The sequence below is a fragment of the Lithobates pipiens genome, unplaced genomic scaffold, assembly GCF_037356315.1.
Source record: "Lithobates pipiens isolate NorthernLeopardFrog02 unplaced genomic scaffold, aLitPip1_a1.2 Scaffold_18, whole genome shotgun sequence".
Classification (NCBI taxonomy): Eukaryota; Metazoa; Chordata; class Amphibia; order Anura; family Ranidae; genus Lithobates; species Lithobates pipiens.
In genome coordinates this window covers 171,685,707-171,705,895 of record NW_027507758.1, presented here as the reverse complement: position 1 = coordinate 171,705,895, position 20,189 = coordinate 171,685,707, and the positions used below count along the sequence as shown (strand labels likewise).

The window sequence follows — 20,189 nt, the reverse complement described above, 5'->3', positions numbered from 1 at the left end:
GGGGCGGGAGGGGACGTCCCCCCTCCCGCCGCTGTTACCGGTGCTCACGCTCGATCGGGAGCACCGATTCAACATCCGATGCCTCCAGCTGCTAAGGAGGAACTGGAACGAAGCCGTAATCAGCTTCGTTCCAGTATCCTAATAGTAAACACGGACGCAACATCATGACGTTACTTCCCGTTTACTCGGCTGCCAGTGGCGCCGGTTTTAAAAAAATATACGGTATTCAGAATTGCCGTTTTCGGTGATCTGAATACATTGAAGTGTAAAGGAGGGATGGGGGGTCTTTTAGACCCCCCATCCCTCCATAAAGAGTACCTGTCACCACCTATTACTGTCACAAGGGATGTTTACATTCCTTGTGACAGCAATAAAAGTGATCACATTTAAAAAAAAAACAATTTAGTCATTTAAAAAAAAAAAAAAAAACGTTATAAAGCGTCCGCCGACCCCGCGAAGCAAAGAAAAACGCATACGGAAGTCGCGTCCACATATGTAAACGGTGTTCAAATCACACATGTGAGGTATCGCCGCGATCGTCAAAGCGAGAGCAATAATTCTAGTACTAGACCTCCTCTGTAACGCTAACCTGGTAACCGTAAAAAAAAATTAAAGCTTCGCCTATTGAGATTTTTAGGTACCGTACTTTGTCTTCAATCGACGAGTGCGTGCAATTATAAAGTGTGACATGTTTGGTATCTGCGCAAATACCGTGTGACATAAAATATTGCAACAATCGCCGTTTTATTCTCTAGTCTCTGCTAAAAAAATATATATAATGTTTGGGGGTTCCAAGTAATTTTCTAGCAAATGCCAAAAATAGGCTTAGTCATGAAAGGGTTAATGAGGATTGGGGATTATACCCTGTCCAAATTACCCAACAACTAACTTCCTGACACGAATACTCAACAAGACAACACAAAGGTACTTGCAGCCCTACGTGCACTCACAATACACAAGTACCAACTATCCACACACACTACTCAGGTACTCACACTACTCAGGTACTATGACCCCTGTTATAACCTCCTGTTTTAAACTCTGTTTTTTAACTCACCACTTAGTCCGGTTCCACTTGGACAGAGTTCCAGCAAGCTGCAAGTAATTACATGCAAGCTGAAGGCTTTATTTAGAAAATGTGTCAGCGAGTAGATGCAACTGCAGGTAGCAGATGGCATGGTTTCTTTGTTTGATACTGTAATTGCTTGATACAATTATACTATTGAATAAATATAAAAACTTAGACAATTCTATATTTATATTGCTATATTAATGTGATTTTGATTGAGCACAGGTACTGCTATTCTGTATACATATACTTATGTATGCGTGTCCACTTGTCAGCTTATACATTTTAAAAACATTTTTATTAACACAGATGTACCAAATTAACTATAAAAGGGTCTATAAATGACAATGGGTATTTAAAGTGGTCGTGACTAGGGATGAGCTTCGTGTTGAACATACGTTGGACTCGAACATCGGCTGTTCGCCCGTTCAGCGAATACCGAACGTTATGGGTCGTTCGCGCCAAATTCGTGTGGCGCTCACGGCCCACAATGCACTGCACCATCGCAGTACATTGCTGGCTCATGATTGGCCAAGCATGAACTGTGACCCCACATGCTTGGCCAATCACAGCGCCGGCACCGAGGAGAGCCATGATTGGCCACAGGCAGGATGCCTGTGGCCAATCATAGCTCAGGCTGTGTAGTACACGCCCCCACACTATATAAGTCCGCCAGCGCGGTGGCCTTGTGTAGTGTGTTGGCGTCTGTAGGAGTTAGTGGGTGTTCTCCGTGTACCTTCAACACAGTATACACCGTTCATTATCGGCCGATTTTGCGTTCTTGCTCTTCTGTAATTGAGCCGTTAGCAATCTGCAGGAGTTTGTGCCTGTTGTCTGCGTGCCCTGACCGCAGTATACACAGTTATATCCACCTACATAGCTAGCTATATTGCTCTTTTGTAATAGAGCTTGCAGTCAGTTGTAGGAGATTGTGCGTGCTGTCTGCGTGCCCTGACCGCAGTATACACCGTTATATCCACCTATATAGCTCTTCTCTAATTGAGCCATCTGCAGGAGTTAGTGGGTGTTGTGTGCCTCCAGCACAATATACACTACCCAATTGCTGGTTTTCCCATCTCCCTTCAGGCCATTACCATGTCTGGAAGGCCAACAAGGAAAGGCAGACAGGCGCGAGTCGCTAAGAGGGCAAGCAGGCTCTGTGTCTAGAGACAACAGTGCTGGTCGTGGATGCGGTGCATCATCATCAGCACGTGGCCATGGAACACGCTTGTCCTTTTCAGCAGCTGGACATGTTGAGCCGCAACATGCCGAAGACTTGGTAGAGTGGATGACCAAGCCCTCTTCATCCTCCTCATCCTCTCTCACGCAGGCTCAGGGTACTAGCAAAGCAGCTGCCAATGCATAGTCTTCCCTCCTCTCAATGCCATCATCAGTGACACCTTCCCTAGACCCACCACGTCCTCCTGAGGAATCTCCTGAACTCTTTGAGCACAGTGTTGGGTACATGCTCCAGGAGGATGCCCAGTGTTTTGTAGGCTCTGATGATACTCAGCTAGAGGAAGGCAGTAGCGTGAATGCAGAGAGAGGGGATGCTCAAGGAGGACAGCAATCTGGCAGTCATGTTCCACAAGCTGCAGCATACTGCCAGGTTTTCTCCAGCGATGAAGAGGGAGGGGATGATGAGGGCACTGACTCCACGTGGGTGCCTGGTAGGAGAGAGGAGGAGGAGGTGGAGGTGGCGGTACATGTCCAACGAGGCAGGATGCCCTCCGGGGGCCAGCTTAGGGGCAGCTCACCGACTGAATCACACCGCAGAGCTCCGCCTGTGCAGGGCGCTGCCTCTGCGCGTTATTCTAAAAGTTCATTGGTGTGGGCCTTTTTTGAGACGAGTGCATCAGATCGCACCGCTGCTATTTTCAACATATGTCTCAAGCGTATCTCACGTGGCCAAAACATCAGCCGCTTTGGCACCAGATGCTTGACCAGACATATGTTGACCTGCCATACAGCTCGTTGGCAAGCGTACCTCAAAGACCCACACCAAAGAACAAAGCGGACCTCTCCTTGCTCCTCATCACCTGGGAAGGTCAACCCCACTAGACCTTCAGTCCTCTCTGAAACCTGCTCAGAGGAATGAAGGTGTAGAATTAGGTGCGTCACAGCCAAGTGCTTCCGGGCACTCTGCTAGCAGTACACCCACGTCCGATTACAGCAGGCAAAATTTCCCTGCCCCAGCTGCTGGACCGTTGAAAGAAGATCACTCCCAGCCATCCACATGCCCAGAGGTTGAATGCTAGCTTGGCTAAATTGCTAGCACTTCAACTGCTGCCTTTTCGATTGGTAGACTCGGCCCCCTGCCGTGAGTTTGTACAATGTGCGATTCCTCAGTGGCAGGTCCCCAAACGCCACTTTTTCTCACGGAAGGCGATTCCGGCTTTCTACCGGCATGTGGAAGGCAATGTCCTTGCCTCGCTGGACTGGGCGGTCAGCGGTAAGGTGCATATTACCGCTGACTCATGGTCCAGCAGGCATGGACAGGGATGTTACCTGTCTTTCACGGCCCATTGGGTCACTCTTCTGGCAGCTGGGAAGGATGCAGGACAAGGTGGAGTAGTGTTGGAGGTTGTTCCGCCACCACGGCTCCAAAATGCTACTATTGGTTGTGACACACCTCTCTCCTCCACCTCCTCCTCTTCTTCTTCCTCCATGGCCTCTTCCAGTGCTCTGTCCTCAGAACCAGCGGTGCTCTGTAGGCGTTCCAGGGGCTACGCAAGTACGCAGGCAAAACGATGCCATGCCGTGCTTGCGCTGGTTTGTTTGGGGGACAGGAGCCACACTAGGGCAGATATTTTGTTAGCTCTGCAGGGGCAGGCCGAGAGGTGGTTGACGCCACTCCAGCTTAAGCCAGGAATGGTGGTTTGCGACAATGGCACCAACCTCCTCTCCACCCTCCGACAGGGACAACTGACCCACATGCCCTGTGTGGCTCATGTCCTTAACCTATTGGTGCAGCGGTTCTTGGGCAGGTACCCGGGCTTACAGGATGTCCTGAAGCAGGCCAGGAAAGTCTGTGTGCATTTCCGCTGACCATTTAATGCCTGTTCTCGGCTGGCTGAGCTCCAAAAGGAGTTGAACCTGCCCAAGAACCGCCTTATATGTGACATGCCCACCAGGTGGAACTCAACTTTGGCCATGCTGCAGTGGCTGCACACGCAGAGGGCCATCAATGAGTACCTGTGCAACTACGGCACCAGGACAGGGTCAAGGGAGCTCGGTTTTTTCTCACCACGCCAGTGGGGCATGATCAGGGATGCATGCACTGTCCTGTCATTGTTTGAGGAGGCCACAAGGATGGTGAGCAGTGACAGTGCATGCATCAGTGACACTGTACCTCTTGTCCACCTGTTGGAGCATACGCTGCGTGGAATAATGGACAGGGCACTTGAGGCAGAACAGAGGCAGGAAGAGGACTTCCTTGCCTCTCAAGGCCCCCTTTATCCAGACAGTGTTCCTGCTGTCCCACCCATCACACAGGAAGAGGACAAGGAGGAGGAGGAGGAGGATGATTGTGTCAGCATGGAGGTGGAGGCTGGCACTCAGCATCAGCAGCAGTCTTGTAGGGATGATTTACAGTCCCAAGAAACCCGTGGACTTGTACGTGGCTGGGAGGAGGTTCTTTCGGAATGCACCTTCAGTGCTGCTGGTGCCTAAGGCCCAATTTTTCAGCCCCTGTTTAACAGGGGCATGTAATTACAATTCTTGATATAATAATATTTCACAGGAGGGCCCGTTCCTGTGCCCACCGAGAGTAACTGTGAGGACGTATAGTGTTGTGGCACCAGCACCACAACCACCAAAGGCCCAATTTTTCTACCACTGTTCAACAATGCCATGGAATTACAATTTTTCATATAATCGTTCACAGCAGGGTGCTCCAGCGCCCACCAAGAGTCACTTTGAGGGCTTACAATGTTGTGGCAAAACCAAAACCTTGTTCCGCCATTTCTGCAGAGCATATAGGGCAGGCCCCTACTTTCAAACATCCAACTTACAAACGTCTCCTTTTTGCAAACGGAAGGAGACAACAGGAAGTGAGATGAAAAAAGACGGACGGCAAAACAAATTACACAGGGGTGATAACCCTTCCCTATGTTTTCCAAAAAGCTTAAAAATAGATTTTTTGACTGGAGCTACACTTTAAAAATTTACCAGTTCAAAATTACACACAGATTATACTTAACACAACAAATCTACACAGTCCCTGTCTTGTTTGCACCGCCTGTATACTGCTGTTCTGAGTATATATGGCCTGGGGGCCCCACGTCTTTCCTTTTTTTAATATGGGTACGGGCTTCCCCTTAATATCCGTACAAGACCCAAAGGGGCTGGTAATGGGCAGGGGGGCTACCCATGCCATTTTTCTCAATGATTTTCATCCATATTGCCGGAACCAGATATTACATTAAAAACGCAAGCAGTTTGAAATGACTTTTTTTTCTGTTAAATGTAATTTTGTGCAGGGACTGTTCTAAACACAGGAAACACATGGCACTTCACAGGCATACTATAGACACCCCCCATGCACGATATTTAAAGGAATATTTCACTTTTTTTCACTTTAATCGTCATTAAAATCAGTGCTCCCGCCAAAACGGCCATTTTAAAAAAAACATTTTAGGCATTGACCTATGTCCCCTGGGGCAGGAGCCAGGTCCCCAAACCCTTTTTAGGACAGTATCTTGCATATTAGTCATTAAAATTAGCACTTTTCATTTCGAACGTTCGAGTCCCATAGACTTTAATGGGGTTCTAACGTTCGTACGAATTTGTGGTCCGTTCGAAAGTTCTGGTGCGAACTGAACCGGGGGGTGTTCGGCTCATCCCTAGTCGTGACCATGCTAAATTTGGCCTGGGCATCTGAGCTTTAATGACCTAAAGCACAAGAGGGTTAAAACACAGTAGAAATAATTTATTAATCAAACTGCAATCTTACAAATTCATCTGATAATTTTAACTAGAGCTCTGGTTTTCGATATCTTGCTGTGCAGAATTCTTAGGTTCTCCACTCATGTAAATCAGACTGTCTCTCCTTTTGTGCAAACGTTCAGATTTTTTGAAGGTTGTCTTTTTGTGACTCCTATACTTTTAACCCTGGGCATCTTCCTGTAACTGTTTTGTAAGCATTTACACCTAACTTAAGTGTATGGATGACATTTTTTACTTAAAATATATATGCCTACAAAGTGGTCAGGGGTATGTTTTAAAGTGGTTAAGTGTTACTTTTTAAGCACCGGAAGGATTATAAATCAAGCAGAAATCTTTCAAAATGAAATTGTATCGCTGCTTCTGTTTTGCGCCACTTTTGGTGTGTGACAAAGTTAATAAATCTGTCCCATTATATTTCAGTTAACGTTTTTTCACATTAGCAATTTTTATTTAGGTTTTAATTTAAACAGGACAAAAAATAATGCCTTCACAACCAAACATTAACAATTATCAGGAAAAAAAAAAAAAGAAAATTTGCACCCATTTTTTGATTGCATAAAGAAAATTGTTACCCAAAGCAAATCTATTATAAATATAAAAAAAAAAAAAAAAAAACAATTGCTTTAAAGCTGAGCTCCTGGTGGAAATAAAATACTTTTTTGCCAGATATGCGTTCATTAATAAATTGTGTTTAACTTGGCACTGCTGTTAATCCAACCATAGATATTGCTGACAAAATGTGTTAAAACCTTGTAAGTATGATGCCTATTTTAGCAGGATGGGGAAGGTCTAGGACCGAGCTGTAATGCTCAAAGGAGAAGTATAGCCAAAGCTTGTTACATCACAGTAGAGCAATTCATTTTGCACTCTTGTGACCCGTTTTCAGCAGAGAACAAACTGAAGTCCGCTCTCTGCTGATGTCACAGAAATCCATCCAGGCACTGTGTCAATGCGACTGACACCCAGCTCAGCCTCTCAGCGGGCCACAGAGCCTGAGCCAGCCATCCCCACCACAGCCCAGCACTCCAATGAGAAGGGAGCAGAGAGTTTTGACTGACAGTCTACAGCTCTCTGCTCAGGGAGCTGTCAAAACCGAGCAATCGGCGATGGTCCTCAGGGCAGAGCAGCATCAGACCAATGTTGCATCCACCTAGGTAAGTCTGAATCAAAATAATAAATAAAAAAAAGTCCAAACCCATACTTCTCTTTTAATTGAAGAGGAGAACATGAGATCCCCAACCTGCTTTCTGTGGTTTTGGTTTTCTGGAAGAGATGACTGGAACAGAATTACACAGTCTCTAGGCAAGTAAAGCAGGACATACAGTATATATTTAAACTGTATATTTAAAGGTTTTCCTGGAGTTCAGCTTTAAAGTGAGCTGAAAGAAGAACATGACTTAAATAAAATTTCCAAAAAAACATCAAATTTTCCCAAGTGTCAGTAGTTTTTTGTTGACTTCACATTATAGTCAGACATTTTGGTTTGTTCAGGCTGCTACATTTTATAATCAGTGGCAGAAATACCAGTTCAAGTTTAACTTCGTAGCTTTATAAAAAGAAAGGTATCAAAAGTGGCAAAGTACCCAAATTGTTCATAATGGCACATTGATAAAAAAAAAAAAAAAAAATAGAATAAATTAATCAGCATAATGTCCCTGCCCGTTAAATGTAAAAATAAATTAACGTGTCATGACTTCTTGATGCAACTGAGGGATGAGTCGGTGTTCAGAACTTCAATCATGGCTCTCAGTGTAGGAAACGATTCAGACACAGATGGGAGAGTTTTGAATGATGGATCCAAGCTAAGGAAACATAAGTGTAAGACACTCTTTTAAGGCAATAGATATTTTGGCATTTAATGAAAAAAAATAAAAAATAAAAAAAACAACAACACAACAGTACAAAAATGCTAAAGTGCAAAATTGATTGAGAAATACTGTCATGCATATAATGTTTTGCATCTTGTGTGAGAAGATCAAAGACAGCTCTTTTGTAACTCTAGTTGTATACCATCTGCAGGGAATATTAGGACTCTAACCAAAAAAATATTTTCGTTTTGGGTAGAAAAGGAAAGGTTTAGAATATTTTTCAGTTATTTTTTTTAAATACATTCTTTATTTCTAACAAGACAATATACACTGATGAGATGATACAACAGATAAGAAGCCAAGACATCAGCATGAGAGTGTCACATGTCTAGTCTGTCTGGCAAGCCAGCTGACCTTGCAGCTTAGTATAAGAGTTGTCACACCGTGGTGAAGATGGCTGCGAAAAGGTTTTTTTTTTTTTTAAAGTGTATAAATTATAAAAGAACTGGTGCAAGAGAGATTCAAGAAGTAGGGGGAAGGATAAAGGGGGGGGGGGGGTGAGAGACTAACATTAGTGGGTCCAGATGGGGTAACAAAAGCAAATTAAGAGACTACACAGATAAGTTAAGGCAGGACCTCTCTTCCAGCCTAAGGCCATCACTCCACAACACACAGCCGCTTTATGAAGGGTTATCCCGAATTGCCACAAAGTGTTGAATACTCCAGAGTACCGGAAAACCCAATCCAGCAGAACCAAGTCAGCCAACATTTTTCATATGTACCCCTGCTGGTAGATATGAGGTCTTCCATGCACATTATCTTGTTTGTATTAGCAAACCACAGTGCTACTGAGGGGGGATATATGCCTGCTTCCACAAATAAAATGCAACTGGGGACTGCATTAAGTAAATCCAGGCTGACAAGATTTCTTGTAAACCTTCTTTCGGATGGTGTTATGGTGAAGTAATTTGTGAATTTTTGTGATTTCTGCTGTTCTCCTGCCAAAACCATGGACAGTAAAGAACATGACCAAAACAGAATGTGGCCCTCATCTTGACTGCATTACCAGCATGCATCAGGGTTTAATTATTCTGTCTGTATCCCTGTTAGGGATAACAACTTTTACTCACTCCATAGTTACCAGGACTGAATATTCAGGAAATGTTACATTTACTTTGACAGATGCAGAGAGGAATGTTGTCTAAAAGTGGGATTCTCTTAACCTTAAGGATTACCTTCTTTTACTGATGTGTCAGACAATGGACAATGTAACAATGGAAGTGGGCGTACATCTCTCCAGTAGGGACACAGACCGCAAGATATTCATCCCTTTTCTCTGGTTATTCTTTTACCACTCTTCTTTCCAGTCAATTTCCTCTACCTTTATGATCATTCTTCTCCACTACCCATGCCCACTTTACCACTCCATTTGCATACATGCTCACTCGCTTTCCCTTTGTTCTACTCTTCCTTAAAAAAATATATATACTTTTAACATTGGTCTGCCCTGAGTTACAAGTCTAAACCTAGGCATCTCCTGCAACAGTTTATTTTTACCATGATGCTTTCTAAAATAAGCAGTTTGCTCCTTTTCTTATTGCAACATTAAGATTGCTTAGGTGATGAAAATGAAGGCAGACTCTTAAGATATCACTTCAGGAAATGACATAGTAAGGCAATCATTTTTCCGAATACAGAAAGATGGTAATCTACAATCAATTGTGCTGAATCCTTGTAATGTTTATAGTTTATTCAGAGTTGATATTTTTTAATAAATGATACTGGTACTTGATTTTAAAGATTCCATTAACTATCATAAGTGTAACCTCTAGTACAGGTGGTAGACTGGCGACATGGCAGCCATAAACTATAGGCACAGATATTCTCTGCTGTGATCTGCACAAACACTAAAGGGGCTGACTTATAAAGCCTTATAATGTTGCATGCACAGTTTAGGAGTAAAGCGCCATGCACACTGGCATAAAAAACATTGCTTCTACAGGAGTTGTGTTCTGTCTGTAGGAGCAACTCAATGTTATCCTATGTGTCCATGCACATTAGGACAATAAGGGGCGTGTTTTGAGTTTAACGTTTAGAAGCAGAAAAAAAACTCGTCTAAACTTTGTACAAAAAATTTTCTATGTGAGCGTTTTTAACTCCCAAGAGAACAGACTTTTTTAAAACTCAGTGTGCATGGAGCCTTAGGCTGCAGAGGTTTCTGGTGTCCAGGAGGTACCTGGGGCAGAGCTAGTCAGTAGATGTCTGTAGCAAAGGAGCTGGCTAGGTATGCTTCTCTTTTGAACAGAGCTTGGGGGGATGGAGTCTCTGATCTTGCCTCAGATTTTAGTCTCAAATGTTTTGGGTTCAATAGGTGAGAGATGCGAGCAGTTGCTGTGTTTGGTTTTCACTTCCTGCATGCTCTACATATTAAATCTAAAAAGAGGAAAAAGGCAGAGTTGGAAATAGACTTAATAAAGGTAAAATCAAGTGTTTGGAAGTGTCAGGGCTGGCTTAGCCCTTCCTTCTCTGGGCTGGCTGCTCAGCTGTCGGCTAATTGCCAGCTTTCATCTCTCTCCACAGTTACCAGCTGTTCCTGATCATGCTCGTCTGACCTGCCTACTTAAAGCTGTCCAGCTCACTTCACCTCTGCCTTCGCCTTGGTCACATCACAAGAAACCATCTCCTGCGGTTCTGTTTAAAGACTGGCTTGCTGACATCCCTTCTGGCTCCTTATCCTGCTTGCTGTTGCTCTACTTGGATCCTTGACTTCTGGCCTGGCTGATTACCCAATCTGGTTTTTGAACTCTGGCCTGGCTGACTACTCGATCCAGTTACTGGACTCTGGCTATGCTTCGACTATGCTTTTTCTATTTACCTTTTTATTTTTATTTAACAAACAAGTGTGATTTCATTGTACTTCTGTCTCGGTCTGATTCATGGTTTCTGACAGGAAGACACTGAAAGCGAGGCAAAAGAGTAAGAATGTAGGGCACTCAAATTTAGACCTGCAGTGGCTTCAAAGTGTGTTCACATCACAGCATAGAAGATTTGAATGAGCGGTGTGTAGCCCTCCCAAACAAGTCTAATGATGCCCTAACAAAGGACAAAGGCCCCAAGCATTTAAGCAATAGGACATGTGTCACTGTATAGAGATGGCCGAGTTGAGTCAGATAACAAGGCAAGGCCTATGGTCTTCAGGAGACACATGTAGTCCGATTTACTTAAGTTGGGGATCCCTAGAGAGGAAATATATGGGATTCCTACACCAGCATTGCTTAAGAAGTGGAAGCAAGTGGTTGGGAATAGTAGATTCAGTCATATCAAGTGTTTTTGTTGTCCTAGAATGGGTCATATTTCTACTGAGTGCCATGCTGTGAAGACTGAACGACAGCAGACCAGTGTTCCCAGGATAGCATGGAGAGAGAGAGATGCAGGTTTATTGGTTCCATTGGAAATCAATGCCTTTCTGTGAAAGTGTTAGAAGGCAACATTATGCAGCTTACAATAGTTTTGCAGTTAGAACTGGGGAGATAGAGAAATGTGAGCAGTGAGCTATGTTTTTGGCACAGTTGGAAGGAAAATCTAATCTGGTTTGTCTTACTTTTTTCAGGTATTGAGCATCGGGAAGTGAAGCAGGCAGAGCAGATGACTAGGCCAGATGGGAGGAGGTAGACCAGAACAGAGCCTGAGGAAGATGCTTATGATTTCTTGATGGTGGCTGAATTGGAGTTGACTTTAATCTGAGCATTTCCTTATGACCATGAGGACAAGACACCTTCATTTGGGACTTTGAAACAGATTGCCTCCCATTTACAATACATAGGGTTTATTTCTCCCTTTCCTGGACAAAGGTTTTAAGATAATTGGCAAGTTTTAAACATTTTCAAATATTATGCTATAAAATCAAGAGGTGGAATGTGTTGCTATGGATATTTAGGCGATTTTATATCAGATTTGTTATATTGCATAATTAGATTTTTAAGCCCTTTGTGCGGTTTTCAGAATCTAAGGCTCTCTCCATTGAGCTTAGCATTTAAAAAAAAACATGTGGTCAAAAGTAGAGGTTTTGGAAGACAAAGAGGCAAGACATGGGTGCTAGAAGCTGGAGAACTTTGGAGATGTTTGAAGATTGAGCCATCATAAGAAGTTGACTAACCGTTTAGTTTACTTATCGCATACATATTGTACATGCTTACTTTTTTGCTAGAAAGAGAATTTGCTTGTGCATATTTTGAAACACATGGCCATACTGGTCCTTTTTCAAAAACAAAATATCTTCCGATACAATCATTTAGCACAGTTGTGGGCTTCTCAAATGCACCTTCTGCAGCTGTGCTTGCTTTTGGGACGCTGAAGTAAGCCAAGCCCTAATGCATTCTATCTGGGCAGTCTAAATCATCCCCCAAGTTTATATGCAAAAACTTTTCAAATGCTCAAGTGTCTCTTCTCTCTCTCCCCCCTCATTTGTTACAGGTAACCCTACTTTCCCACCAGGTTTCTCAAAAAGCAATTTTTTTGAGTTTTTGTGATAGCTAAGAATTTAAAGCCTAACTTTACTTTCATTTTAAAATGCTCATTGGGCCAATCTGGGCCAAACAATTCTCTTACTAATAGCTGTATCGGGCATTAGTTATATACAGTGCTGCTCGGCCATTCACACAAAGCTTTATCAATGAGTACACGGCTTTCTCTGAACAGAATCAGAGTGGAGATTGTGATGCCTTTTCACCTCAACCTATCAGAGGGAAGCTTGTGTTTATTGATACAATGCAAAGCTTCCTGTGAATGACTAACGCTCAGCCAGATTTCATTTTGTTCTGGCAGCAGACGGGACGTCACAGTGCCTCTACCAGTTCACAGAACTGTATACTGTACACAGCAGATGCTAAACACCTTTACAGCACACAGCCATAAATTGGTGAAAGAGATTTGTTTTGGCCAGTTAAAGTAAACTTGGATTTAGGGCTTAGCGTTTCCCTCCTCTCCTCAGTTGTAATAGGCAGCTTAAAATGTTAAAGTGGAGCTCCACCCTAAAGTGGAACTTCAGCTCATCGGAACCCTCCCCCCCTCCGGTGCCATAATTGACACCTTTCAGGGGGGAGGGGGTGCAGATACCTGTATAGTACAGATATTTACACCCACTTCCAGGCATAGATAGCCGCAGAATCTGCACGTAATTACACCACTTCCTGTCCCTTCCCCGCTGTCTGCTAGGAAACACACGGGTCCCAGAGACAGCAGGGGCCGTCCATATTGCGCAGCATGACTCGAGTATGCGCAGTAGGGAACCGGGAAGTGAAGCTGCAAGACTTCACTTCCTGATTCCCATAGCGAAGATGGTGGCGGCAGCACCCGAGTGACAGATAGGTTTCGGGTGCCGAATCGTGGGCGCGCTGGACAGGTGAGTGTCCATATTTTAAAAGTCAGCAGCTGCAGTATTTGTAGCTGCTGACTTAAAAAAAAAAAAAACAAACAGCGGAACTCCCACTTTAAGTAATTCGTAAACCCCAACCTGAATCATGGGCAGGTACAGAATTAACCAGTATCTCTTTAATATAGTTTCAGACAGAAATAGAAAATGTATGGGCTGTGTAAATTATAGTATTTGTTTGCAAAGATCATACCCAGATCCTCCTTCAATATATGAATATATTGAGCACAATCTATTCTCCTAGGCTGTTAAGGAATTTAATGACTAATGATGAATCATTGAGTCTTAATCCAAACACAGTTTTTTGTTTTGAGATTACAGAACTTTATTTTAATATATTTCATAAAGCAGGCTACAAGCTTCTATTCAGCAGAATACAAGCAGCTGCATGCAAGTGTTCAGGACAGTGGTCGTGGGGCGTTAAGCTAGGGCTCAAACGTCTGGATTTACTACCCTCCACTGCACGTGTGAATGAGCACTTACTGAAAAACAAACTACAGCCACAGTCTGCATAGTGCTTTACAAAATAAAGCATTTTGAAGCTACAGTATGTTATGTTTTTATATTTGGCTTAGACATCTTCTAGCCCCCTGCATCCTAACCCTATACTAAGGCTCCTTTCAAACCTGTGCTGGTACAACAGCGAGTCTGTATTTTCTTGCAGCATTGTTAGGTTAATTCATTCATGTCCTATGTGCGACAGTTTTTATTTACACCCTCAAAACATGTGGTACTCTTGTTGCCATGTGTTTTGGCTCATAATTTCTCATGCTCTAGAAAGGTGCATTGAGTGCCATTAAGTATTCTTGGCATCGTAGTGCATTTTTGTGCACCATGGAAGGGTTTGTTATTTTGCTTGCTTTACTTCCATTTCCTGCAGTGTTACCTACTTCTTGAAAATGTATTTTGGCGGTTTTCATGCTATAGTCACGTGATGGTGTTGTAACAAGAGAAAAAAATGCAGAGGAAAGGAAGAAACCAATCAAGTTAGTAAGAACCTTTCAGGGGGATTTCCCAGCTCTCCAACCGTGCACAGAACACCCCCAATACAAGGAAAACATGTTTGAGATTTTAAACACAGGCAGGAAAACCTGCAAACCTGTGAAAGGGTCATGGGTGGCCAAGGCTCACTGATGCACGTGCAGAGCGAAGGCTGGTCTGATCCAAAAGAAAAAGCCTACTGTAGTTCAAAATGCTGCAAATGTTAATGCTGGTTCCAATAGAAAGATATCAGAGCACACAGCGCATCACAGTTTGTGTATGGGTCTGCGTAGACGTAGGCCAGTCAGGGTGCCCATGTGAACCCATGTTCACAGTCAAAGTGCCTACAATGGCACATGAGCATCAGAACTGGATCGAAGCAATGGAAAAAAAAAAAGTGGTGTAAGACGAGGCTTTTCAATTACCTTGTAAGGTTCACCCAGCTTTTTGCAGTTTTGCTAAATGCTTCAGGTCCCAGTGTTGTCATTGCTTCAAAATCAACCAGCTTAGAAGGAAACAAAATGATATAAGTGAGAAGAAAGGCATTTGTTTTACTATAGAGGAGTCTGACAGGATAAATAAATCATCATTAAGATACTTTCCCAATTGCTTGTGGAACTAAGCAATTACTCAATATCAACATCTATGAAAAAGCGCTCTAACAATTAAAAACAAAAAAAAGAGTAAAAATGACTAACGTGTCAATGTCAGTCTGTTCTAGTGTTTGCATGCGTGCTCTGGTTTAAAAAAAATATTGGTGGGTTAACCATACGTGTGTGTATGATGAATAGAGATAGTAAACCATAAATGCTTCTAGGGGCAGGGGCTTATGCGAGAGGTGAGGTGCTCTTTCTACAGTGCTATGGGAATGGTGTCAGTGCTATAAAAGCAGGTAAAATGAACAGGAATTTTAAAATGTGTGATATTTAAAATACAGATCTGCTGAAATTACGATTGACAAATATTTAAAAATTCCAGATACGTATGGCCAAAGCTCTGTGGGCTATACTTTTCTTCTGGGTCACAGGAGTGCATTTATTTGCACTTGAGGACCCTATGACTAAGCCCAGGAGCGTGGGGAGGAAAAGCATCAGATTGTGTGGGGGACACGTGTAGGCTGAGGCGGCTCCTTATCCTTTATTCACCTGGGATGTTCAGGAGTAGTGCACAAAGATATACTTTCACCTCTACTTTAAGCGGTGCCAAAATCAATAAAACAGATCACAGTGCAAAAATCTTGCTCTCAATTAATGTCTGCAGGTACAGTGCATATACTGTCTAAATGAATATTAACATTTTAACATTTTTGCTATTAGACAACTTCCTTTGAACTAAAATTATAACTCATTCAGCTGTGTATTTAATCTGAGGTTTAGCATTTCAGCTCTACATACAAGCTTGTTAAATTTTTTCAGCAGTTTATTATAATAAATTGGTGAAAAAAAAAACAGATCCGAGATATGAATTATCCCAATTCTAAAATTTACCGGACAGGAAATGAAAAATATACTTTTGAGCATAAGAAAAAAAAACACACACACACACACACACACACACGCACGCACGCACACACACGCGCACACACACACTATATACATATACTGCCCTTAAAAGGAAAAGCTGGTATGTACAAGGAAGGGGATATTTAAAAAAAAAAAAAATTATGGTTTATGCATTTGTCATAACTCAATATTGAAATAATAAAAAAAATGAAAATGAGCATCTCTGTACAGAGTAAAAATAAAGCCATACCTTTCCTTTTGGAATTTTTCCAGTGACTTCTTTGCCACTGGCCATCAGAGCGCCCATAATTACAGAATACGCCACCACGCTAAGGACAAACCACAAAAAGACAAACATATTAAATGAAAGAGAAGCATCTCTTCCTGGGGAAAAAAAGAAAATACCATAAAATTCTCATAATCAGATTTAAGTGATTAGAGAGTCAGATTACGACATAAAAATTAATAATAAAGCATGTGTAACGTTTTTGCAGTAGTTTCATATTAATTTTTTTTTTTTTATTTGCAATTTCTTTGACTTGGTAGCCAAAACAATTTTTGCATTATAGCATACACCAGATCTGGGCTCTGTAGGTTAGACTGGAGAACAGTAAGATTTATAGAGATATTTATCTTAAAGTGCACCTGTTGCCAGTCTACAGAAGGTAAAATATTTTCAGATTCCTAACAAACCGTAACAGCTTTAAAACCCTGACATCTCTAGCTGATTGTGAAGTGAAGTGACTCAGTCTTGCAGATTGCCAAGGAGCAGCTTAGGAACAACTGCTGTGCATTTACATTAGAAGGCTGGCACGCTGCCATGGTGATGCAGCAATAAGTAGTAATAGGAAAAGAGCTAAGATTTCAGTATTTCTTTTGTGAAATATCGGATTCCTGTCCTGCTTTGTAAGGGATGATACAGGGAGGCCACCCACATTCTGGAGCATGCCCTAAATAAAACAAGCAGCTACCCTTTACAGTCAGTAGAAATACTTTTTTTGATTTGGAATAGTGTAAGGTTATGGTTAGAACCCCATCCGTTTTTTTTGCCCATATGTGTCCCATTGGGGAGATTACCCTTCACTTCCTGTCCCACAGCCAAAACTGGAAGTGAAAGAAAACCCATCCAAATAGAGGGAATCAATTGCTGACAACAGGGTAACCAGAACTAGTGTTCCAATTTGAAGATTTTCCTTTGCTGGTGACAACCCAAAATGTATGATTTTATGTCACTTTCACTCAGTGATAAAAGGTAAACAAGAGAAAATGAGAGATTGAATATCCCAAATGGGCACAGACAGCAATAAAGACCCAACAGGAATTCTAATACCTCTCTACTCTATCTAAAATAAACAACAAAAAATTGCTTTTAGTTATACGTGGTAATAAACCTAAAACCAAAAAATTTTATATATTGCAACTTACCAATCATTAGTGATGAATTATATATTTTTTTTTTCCTCCTGTTTTCACCTGTTGATCCGGCCAGTAACACACCACCTGTATTAGAGTGCCTTCACTCTGGATGATGTTACAGGACTTACATGAACAGTTTATTTTCCTTTTAGGATAAAGGTTTTAAATAAAAATATAAAAACTGGTCATGGTCTCATCCCTCTAACTGCTACAGCTGCAAGAAACGTTCTTTTGTAAAACAGACTTATTTTCTCCTGATAATCTGGCAAGTAAGGGAGAGTTGCAAAATAATAAGTGTTTGCTTTTGGGAAGACCAAGCCTTTTCTGGCACTGTTTACAAGTAAAAAAATATATATATTTTTGGCTTGAAAATGACTTGGAACCCATATTATATAATCTATCATAATATAATACAATTATAAAAAAAATTAAATTATTATATATATATATATATATATATATATATATATATATATATATATATATATATATATATATATATATATATATATATATATATATATATATAAAATCTTCCAGCATGTCAATGAATAATGTCTTATTGCAAGACTACAGCGGTAGGGCTATGGCAGGTTATTATGATGGTGTTTTCTTCATATGTCACTTCACAGAGAGCAGGGCTTTGGGACGGTGGGACTCTCCCTGGTCACACTGGTCAGCATATTTAACTGGGCAGCTTTGAATTCTAATTGTGATCCATTCAATCCTGCCCAGCAGCAGCACAGCTAGCTTTCAGAACAGGCTGTGTATGAAGACATGTACTATGTGGCTGAATAGAGTTCAAAATCTTCTGGCACTTAAAACGGTTACTTATATGAACAGTGTATTTAGTTTTGAATACATTTCCTCCAGAACACTGATCATTCTAATGTTTAACAGAAGTCACTTGCTGACGCCAATGCCCTGGAGCCAGCACATTCTGAGAATGTGTAGTAAAGAACTTTAGACAAAACAATTCAATATCTTTCACCCAGATGTCTTCAGCTACTTATTGTAATTTCCAGGCAGGACTGCAGAGAAGTACTCAAATCTGGTATGCAAGAAACAGCTAAAACTCATGACTTCAACAAGAGGAAATTTCTTTAGGTTTTGGAGGCCATTAACCTCTTTTTGACCAACCAAAAATTACACAATTCATAATGTACATTCCCAGGCGTCTATGTTTGCCCATTTCTGCTGACTATTTATAAGCATAAAATTAACCACAGAGATAACAGGCCAATTACTCATGACTATAAACATAAAAAGCTAATATTTAAATCAAGTTGGTTTAGAGGTACCATAGAGTACCAAAATCTGTTAGTGTTGCCTATCTTTGAAGTATTCCTCTTAAAAATTGAATTAGCATGGGTTAACGATTAAGGCCTCTTTCACACGAGCAGACCAAATCTGGTCCACCTATCACTTTTTCAGGTGGACCACATTGTACCAGTTTACATCTGATCACCCAAAGAGCATAAGCAGAGTGGACACGGACCAGCCATCCGCCTGCTCAACGGGGGTCAGCGGACAGATCCCTCGCTAAGCAAGAGGAATCCTAACGGAGCCCGCCCCATGTGGAAAAGGCCCAAGTCATTACTGCACACAGAAATTTTGCAATTTACTACTATGTGTGTTCTGGTAATCTCTCAATAATAACATGTCTCGACAGATCCCATACCACCCTTAGGCTGGCAATAGATGGGTAGAAAATAGTTAGAAAAATCATTTGTATTTGATAAAGATCTGTCGAACACGAGTGTGATAACTGATCATTGATACAAAAATCTTCCCCACTTGTCGACATATAGTCCTTTGTTTATAACATAAATCATAGTTTTTTTGTTGACTGATTTCACAATCCTTGCAAATAATTTAAAGAACTTTTGACCTTTGTGAACACTCGCAAACTGTATTTTATTTCCTCTGCAAACAAGGAGCACGTGGGACTACACATCATACCAGTGTGCAACACATCTGCCTTTTCTGGTCTAGGCGCTATAATCTTTAAATAAAGCATATTTGCAATTAGTTCACAACTAGTTAATGCATTCCTATTAATGAAGTCTCCATGTTTGCACGAAGTTCGGCAAGGGAAAAATCTGTTGTGCTGTTGGGGTTAATATTAGCATGCATTAATGTGCTGCACAATTTTTTTTGCCTTATTTTGGATTGATTCCACAACTTACATTTAGAAAATAGTTCATTACAGCCACAAAATTCTGACATGCTTGTTCAATGGATTTGCAGAGTTCCTGCATTCACACTGCCTTATGCGAATCGTTGGGAGCGTCAATACAAAGTTAATGACACCCCCAGATCAGCTCACATATCGCAGTGCAAACTGTCAATTCGGACAGAAATCGGATTCTGGTGTGGACCAAAAAAGGGTCCTGAACAACTCTGGTCCAAATGCGATGCAAATTCAGCCACATAATCTGTATGGCTGAATTTGCAATGCACAGACATCGCATGATATTTGCACAGCAGTGCGGTTCCAATCACATGCAATGTTGTACAGTGCAGTAGTGTGAACCCAGCCTAAAGCACAATTTTTGGAAGCTGTGGGCAATAAAATTACCCTTTTTTTTATTTGAATTCTTATATGCAAAGTCATTCATCTTTAGTAAATTGCTGAATCATTTCACAGATTATGAAAATCAAGAACAAAAAGGGTATGCTTTCCAAATATTTTAAGAAGATCAATGACACTGACCTGGATCCCCTGGAGAGCGGCACTAAATTGTAGAAATAATACACCAATGACAGAATGAGTTCACACACAACATCTGCCTCCTAGAAACCAAAGTTGAGAAACATACTAGGCATCAGTGATGACTATACAAGAGACAAGGTTAAAAGCTTCAAAGACAATGACTCATTCCTGTACTGTGTCACAGTAAAATAGTTCAGATGCGCATATATATTTTATTGTTAAAAACAAACCTATCAGCAAATCTGCTTAGATTGTAGCTCTATCCAAGCTTGCATTAACACAGAAGGGCTGCTGTTTTTTTTTTTTTTTGAGCAATTAG

At 41.6% G+C, this 20,189-nt stretch overlaps 1 protein-coding gene across 4 annotated transcripts in view; it reads right to left on the bottom strand.

Moving 5' to 3' along the window:
- Window positions 1–6,436: 6,436 nt before the first annotated feature.
- TTC13 (tetratricopeptide repeat domain 13) overlaps window positions 6,437–20,189 on the bottom strand; it is a 119,356-nt gene continuing 105,603 nt past the window's right edge. For all 4 annotated transcript variants that reach the window (XM_077486390.1, XM_077486391.1, XM_077486392.1 and 1 more), the window contains 4 exons: window positions 19,871–19,950; window positions 15,989–16,067; window positions 14,662–14,741; window positions 6,437–7,818 (listed from right to left, as the gene is read on the bottom strand). In XM_077486390.1, the coding sequence (XP_077342516.1) occupies window positions 7,704–7,818; window positions 14,662–14,741; window positions 15,989–16,067; window positions 19,871–19,950 (354 nt within the window). In that variant the 3' untranslated portion in view covers window positions 6,437–7,703. The remainder of the gene's footprint in view (window positions 7,819–14,661; window positions 14,742–15,988; window positions 16,068–19,870; window positions 19,951–20,189) is intronic.